This window comes from Sprattus sprattus, assembly GCF_963457725.1.
Source record: "Sprattus sprattus genome assembly, chromosome: 21".
NCBI lineage: Eukaryota > Metazoa > Chordata > Actinopteri > Clupeiformes > Clupeidae > Sprattus > Sprattus sprattus.
In genome coordinates, this window is record NC_137919.1 from 12,907,024 (window position 1) to 12,914,523 (window position 7,500).

Below are 7,500 nucleotides of genomic sequence, written 5' to 3' on the forward strand. Positions count from 1 at the left end.
CATACGCTGTTCTCAAAAAAACAGTAACCAGCATCTCAGAAGGTCTCTGTGTGTGAATGTGTGAACGTGTGAATGTGTAAATGTGCGTGCGTGCGTGCGTGCGTGCGTGTGTGCGTGTGTGTGTGTGTGTACGCACATTTCTATGGATCTGTATTCCCCAGTAGCCCTGCTATGCCAACCTGACTGATTAGGAGCCACCTAACTGTGACAGCAATCCATTCCCCACCCACACAACACATACACACACACACACACACACACACACACACACACACACACACACACACACACACACACACACACACACACACACACACACACACGTGTAGTAGTGCCTAGAAACAGTGTTTTGCGCAGATAAGTAGCAGAGGGAGAGAGCAGGTGAATAAACGAGTGCATATGCAAGAGAGAGAGAAAGAAAGAAAGAGAGGGAGAGAAAGAAAGAAAGAAAGAAAGAAAGAAAGAGAGAAAGAATGTCCTTATTTTTGTTATTATTTGACTCATGTATACAATCTTGTTAAAGTGATGTAGATGGAGAGAGAGAGGGAGAGAGAGAGACAGAGAGAGAGAGAGAGATGGAGAGAGAGAGAGAGGGAGAGAGAAAGAGAGAAAGAGAGAGAGAGATGGAGAGAGGGAGAGAGATGGATAGAGAGACAGAGAGGGAGAGGGAGAGATAGAGAGACAGAGAGAGAGAGGGAGAGAGGGAGAGAGAGAGGAGCACCTGTTCATAGAGCGTCATGGCAAACTTCTGGTGCGTGATGCAGGACCTGGAGGTGCACGAGTCTGTCTCTGCGTCAGGAACAATGCACAGGTGGATCCGCTCAAGGATGTTCTCCTGTGGAACCACACAACATTGGTTGATAACACATCTCACCACATCTCTCTCTCTCACACACACACACACACACACACACACACACACACACACACACACACACACACACAGACACAGACAGACAGACACAGACAGACAGGCACACAGACACACACACACACCCTGTTGACATGGATGGATGGGGTTAATTAGGCTTCTTGTCTGCCCTTCTTGTCTCCCCAAATAAACTGTTTAGGGAGGAAACTAGCTCAGACAGAAGGAGTGTGTGTGTGTAGCTGCTAGCCTAAACAGAAAATGATTACAGGTCTGTGCGAAGCAAGTTTACACACCATTGGCTCAGAAGTGAGGAGGGCTGGGGGAGGAAACTGCCCATCACACACACAACCACACACACACAGTTTGGTTCAACCTTGTCAAATAAATGTGCCTTTCTGAACACACCTAATGCATCCAGGTGGTATACAAAACACTGAATGTATCTTGAAAATGGTATATGGTATTTTGTATGAGGTACAGTCATGTTCAAAAATAGTGGCACCCATGCACTTCTGTCAGAAAAGGCACCACTTCTCCCAAATAATTGTTGCAATTACAAAAAATTACAGAGAAAAAACACCAAATCTGATATGATACCACACAAAACTCCAAAAATGGACTGGACACATTTATTGGCACCCTCAACTTAATATTTGATAGCACACCATTTTGCTAAAACATTATTGAAATCAATCGCTTTCTGTAACCATGAAAGAGTATCCTACACCTCTCAACTGGAATTTTGGACCACTCTTCTTTGCCAACTGCTCCAGGTCTCTCACATTTGAAGCGTGCCTTCTCCCAACTGCTGTTTTGAGATTGTGTCACAGGTGTTCTATGGGATTTAGATTTGGACTCATTGCTGGCCGCTTCAGAACTCTCCAGTGCTTTGTCTTAAACCATTTCTGGGTGCTTTTTGAAGTGTGCTTTGGGTCATAGTCCTGCTGCAAGACCAATGACCTCTGATGGAGACCCAGCTTTTTGACACTGGGCCCTACATTGCGCCCCAAAATTCTTTGGTAGCAGAGTTCATGATTTTCACGAGGCACGTCATAAGCAGCAAAGCAACCCCAATTATCTGTGAACCTCCACCATGTTTGACTGTACTTTTTTTCTTTGAATGCCTCATTTCATTTCCTTTAAACTGCTTTACCAAAAAGTTCTACTTTGGTTTCATCTGTCCACAGGAAGTTCCCCCAAAATATTTTGGCTTCCCTAGGTACGTTTTGGCAAACTCCAGTCTGGCTTTTTTATGTCTCTGTGTCAGCAGTGGGGTCCTCCTGGGTCTCCTAGCATAGAGTCGCATTTCATTCAGATGGCAGCCGATAGTGCGAGCTGACACTGTTGTACCCTGTGTCTGCTTGAATTTGTTTGGAAGTTGTTCTAGGTTTTTTTTATCCACCATTCGAACAATCCTTCGTTGCAATATTTCATCAATTTCTCTTCCTTCCACGGACAGGGCGGTTAGTGACAATGCCATGGGCTGTAAACTTCTTGATGACATTGAGCTCAGTAGACACAGGAACATTAAGATCTCTGGAGATGGACTTGTAGCCTTGAGATTGTCAATTTTTTCCCCACAATTTCGGTTCTCAAATCCTCAGACAATTCTTTGCTCTTCTTTCTTTTCTCTGTGCTCAGTGTGATAGACACACAACACAAAGGTTGAGTTACATTTTCTCCATTTTAACTGGTCGCAAGTGTGATTTCTATATTGCCAGTACCTGTGACTTGCACAGGTGAGTTTAAATACAAATAAAAGGAGCATTACATGCTTGAAATCCAACTATTTCTTACAATTTTGAAAAGGTGCCAATCATTTTGTCCGGTCCATTTTTGGTGTTTTGTGTGGAACCATGCCAGATCTGGCTTTTCTTCTCTGCTTTTTTGTGTTGGTCCAATGCAAACAATAAAAAATAAACATGTGAATACCAAAGCATTGCAACAATTTTCTGGGAGAAGTGGTGCATTATATGACAGAAGTGCAGGGGTGCCAATATTTTGTCTATTTCCGGAAACGTTCCATGGGAAGTTAAGCTTGGGACTTTTGTTTGATGCACATTGCCCCACAGGGGCGGGAGAGAGACCTTGGACACACACACACATGCCTAGTTAGGCATTTCACTAGCCACCTGTCCTTATTGCCTTCTACATTAAGTGATGAAAAAGCCATCTCCCCCACAGCATGTTTTTCCCCCATTTAACCACTAACTCCGGTCAGCCCACATTCCAAAACGTGGGGCGGCCGCCTCGGTCCCTCACAAGCACACTTCAGCATAGCACACACAAGCACACAGAGCAACAGTGCATGTCCACACACACTGCTGTGTCAAAGAAGCTTTATTATGACACTGACACACACACACACACACACACACACACACAGGCGTAGGTGTGCACACACACACTCATTAACCTCACTCACCAACAGGCGTAGCTGTGCACACATACGCACGCACAAACACACACACACATACACTCATTAACCTTACTCACAAACAGGCGTAGGTGTGCACACACACACACACACCCACACACATCCTATAATGAATGAGGTAAACAATCCCAAGCACACCTACGCTTGGCTCATTTAAAAACAAGAACAAAAATGCAGGCAGCTTACCTGCACACACAAAAACACACACACACACACACACACAAACACACACACACACACACTGCACAGAAGGTCTTGTTAAGCACTGCAGTGTCATCAATGAACCCCTATTATAAACCTCGCAGTGTATTGCTCTCCTCATGCATATCACACATACACACACACAATTATGAAGTATAAACAAACACACACACACACACACACACACACACACACACACAAACAGATATACCCTTAGGGACACACACACAGACACACAGACACACAGACACAGACTTACGAAGCACTCTGCGGCGTCGTCCATGAAGCCGAGCTGGAAGCGCTGCTCGTCCTTAAAGGTCTCCGCCAGGGCAAGGCGCAGGTTATCAGAGGGCAGCGCCCGCTCACGGCTGTGCTGGAACTGACTGAAGATGCCCTATACACACACACACACACACACACACACACACACACAGCACACACAGCAATTAAAACACACTGAAGCTAACGGATGTGTATGTCTGTGTATGAAGGTGGTCTGACTTAAGCTAATAAAGTGTGCGTGTGTGTGTGTGTGTGTGTGTGTGTGTGTGTGTGTGTGTGTGTGTGTGTGTGTGTGTGTGTGTTAGTGTAGTTGTGTGTGTGTGTGTGTGTGTGTGTGTGTAGTTGTGATTGTTTGTGTGTGTGTGTGGTTGTCTGAGGGAGTTTGTGTGGCTGTGTGTGTGAGTGTGTGTGTACCTGTCCTGGAGTGCACGGCACGCAAGATACAGGAGTCTCCTAGGCAGAGTGTGTGTGTGTGTGTGTGTGTGTGTGTGTGTGTGTGTGTGTGTGTGTGTGTGAGTGTGTGTGTGTGTGTACCTTGAGTGCACAGAAGATACACGAGTCTCCTATGCAGAAGTGGTTGGGAAGCTGCCGCAGACTCCGCCTGAAGATGTCCAGATGCCACAGTACCTGCAATGGTGCATCATGGGAAATGTAGTATTACACACACAAAATCCCTATAACACTCACTTATACATACACAAAACACAGATTCACATTCACACACACACAAACACACACACACACACACACGTTTTTAAGGTATCATCATATTAACAGAAAATCAAGTTGGGAGGAAATCCGCCATGAGCTTTGAGATGTAAATTGAAATTAAAGCAAAGCCACTGATACTTCTGGTCATCCAGTTGTTTTCCAATTGAACAAAGATAAAAGACAACTAAATAAATACCTTAAAAAATAGAAATAGAAAAGATTCATTTTATTTGTTGTAGTTCTACATGAACTACTCACAGACTGGTTTTACTCTATAAAGACACTGATCGTCTATTCATGAGCTGAAAAATGAAAAGTATAGGAGTCATCCTCTACTACGCTGTCCTTAGAATCAATTAAAGAAAGATATAGCTGCCTCGTCTTCACTGCAGACAGACAGACAGAGAGAGAAACATAAACAGAGAGAGAAACCCTGTACCCTGTGTATAGATATATGTATTGTTTATTATAATCACTTATTATATATCCAACCCAAATGCTTTGGCAATACTGTAGAATGTTATGGTCATGCCAATAAAGCTTCTTTTGAATTTGAATTGAATAGAAACATAAAGAGACAGACAGACAGATAGAGACAAACAGACAGACGGACAAACAGAAAGAGACAAACAGACAGAGAGACCGAGAGACATAAAGAGGCAAGCAGACAGAGGGAAACAGACAAACAGACAGAGAGAGATGAACAGACAGAGAGAGAGAGAGAGAAAGAGAGAGAGAGAGACAGACAGAGACAGAGAGAGATGAACAGAGAGAGACAGAAACAGAAAGAGCCCATTCCTCCCACTCTCCTGGAAAAAGCCAGGTTTCCAGGAAAAACCTGTTGTGTGTGTGTGTGTGTGTGTGTGTGTGTGTGTGTGTGTGTGTGTGTGTGTGTGTGTGTGTGTGTGTGTGTGTGTGTGTGTGTGTGTGTGTGTGTGAGAGAGAGAGAGAGAAAGAGTGTGTTTGTGTGTTTGTATCTTTGTGTGTGTGTGTGTGTGTGTGTGTGTGTGTGTGTGTGTGTGTGTGTGTGTGTGTGTGTGTGTGTGTGTGTGTGTGTGTGTGTGTGTGTGTGTGTGTGAGAGAGTGTTTGTGTGTGTGTAGGAATGTGTAAGCCTAGGGCGGTTCTCTGTGGGAGAGTTAATTATCCAGAGGTCATAATGTCTATGTTTATTTCGGTGTGAATTGTCATTTGGAATGCCAGATTTACACACATCTGACACACACAGTATACACCCTCTTCACTAAACATACACACACACACACACAGTTTGCTTTCTAGACACACACACACCCAAAACAAATAACATAACACTGGTCATCACAGACAGCCTCCACACTCACATACTCCTCACTTACATCACATCTACTCATCAGTGACCACTCCCAACACACACACACACACTGGTATATGACAGAGGCTCCAGCAGGACTCACACACACACACACACACACACAAACACACACACAGACACAGACACACTTAAGATGGCTATCCTTATGTTGGAAATTTGGTTCAGACCTTGGACTCTGTAAAGCGGTTTGAGATCATGTCTGTTGTTACCCAAAATAATAAAACTGATTTTCAAAATATATGTCTTGACTCAAATAAATGTCATATTTATACCTTGTACTAGGAATATACATGTAAGAGTTGTAGCCCTCAAAAATAAATACTAACAACAAGTAAGGCTGCTTATCTAGATAGCCAAGATTCATTTACAGGAGTGACGACTTTGCCTGCTTCAACGCTAATGCTAGAACATTCTTGAGATACACTACATGACACAGCACAGACCCTGCAGACATACAAACACACACACACACACACACACACACACACACACACACACATACACACACACACACTGCAGACCTGCACACACACACACACACACAACACACACTCTGCAGAGCTGCACACTACATGACCAAATACAAATGCATCATAAAAGGGAGGGTTGTCAGGCCAGTGTGAATTTGTAGCAAAGTGTGTTTAGAACTGTGCAGCACATAGAGGCTGCTTGGTGTGTGTTCTGTATCCATGTGTGAGCACGTCTGACTGTGTGTTCTATGTCGATATGTCAGCACGTCTGACAGAGGGTGTGTGTGTGTGTGTGTGTGTGTGTGTGTGTGTGTGTGTGTGTGTGTGTGTGTGTGTGTGTGTGTGTGTGTGAACACGCCTGAGCCAGTGTGGGTGTTCTGTATCCATGAGTGTGCGCATTTGACGGTGTGTGTGTTCTGTATCTCTTCTGTATCCATGTGTGTGTGTGTGTGTGTGTGTGTGTGTGTGTGAGAGAGTGTGTGTGTGTGTCTGTATCTGTTCTGTATCCATGTGTGTGTGTGTGTGTGTGTGTTTGACTGACCTGCACAGCGCTGTTGAGGAAGCAGCTGTTCTGCCCGGGCTCGTTGAGCAGGCCCTTGGTGGGGGCGAGCGAGAGCATGCTGCCAGGCTGGTAGGACTTGGCCAGGTTGCCCCCTCTGGGCCTCCTGAAGAACTTTACAAACGCCATTGGGGTCCGGGGGCAGCGGTCAGAGGGGACGGGGCGGAGTCTACGTCACTCCACTGGCAGCTGTGCCAGGGTGGGCACACATGAGAGCCCGCAGTCACTGCTGGTGGGAGGGCACGCAGTGTGTGTGTGTGTGTGTGTGTGTGTGTGTGTGTGTGTGTGTGTGTGTGTGTGTGTGTGTGTGTGTGTGTGTGTGTGTGCGGGGAGGAGAGGGGAAGGAACAGGAATGCTGAATGACCCAGCTCTCACACACAGTCTCAGAGTCAACAAATCCCAGGAGAAGAGATGTGAAGAGATGAGAAGTGTTTCGCTTGTTATTGTTGTTGCAGCCTTCCGCCCAAATGCCTGAGCAGAAAGTGTGTCGCAGCCAACGTTCTGTGGGAGCTTGTGGTCATTGCTGCCCTGCTAATTCTGATTGGCTGAGAGGAGTCAGCCCCACCCCTTAGAGACCCCACCCATAAGAGGTTGTGCCGTCTCCGGGCGTGTGCTGA

The 7,500-nt window shown here is 45.4% G+C and overlaps 1 protein-coding gene across 1 annotated transcript in view; it reads right to left on the minus strand.

The window, feature by feature from the left end:
• usp53a (ubiquitin specific peptidase 53a) overlaps positions 1 to 7,163 on the minus strand; it is a 50,317-nt gene extending 43,154 nt beyond the window's left edge. Inside the window, 4 exon segments of the mRNA XM_080860171.1 lie at positions 722 to 835; positions 3,769 to 3,903; positions 4,326 to 4,418; positions 6,866 to 7,163. Of these exon segments, the coding sequence (XP_080716297.1) occupies positions 722 to 835; positions 3,769 to 3,903; positions 4,326 to 4,418; positions 6,866 to 7,012 (489 nt within the window). The 5' untranslated portion in view covers positions 7,013 to 7,163.
• Positions 7,164 to 7,500: the final 337 nt, after the last annotated feature.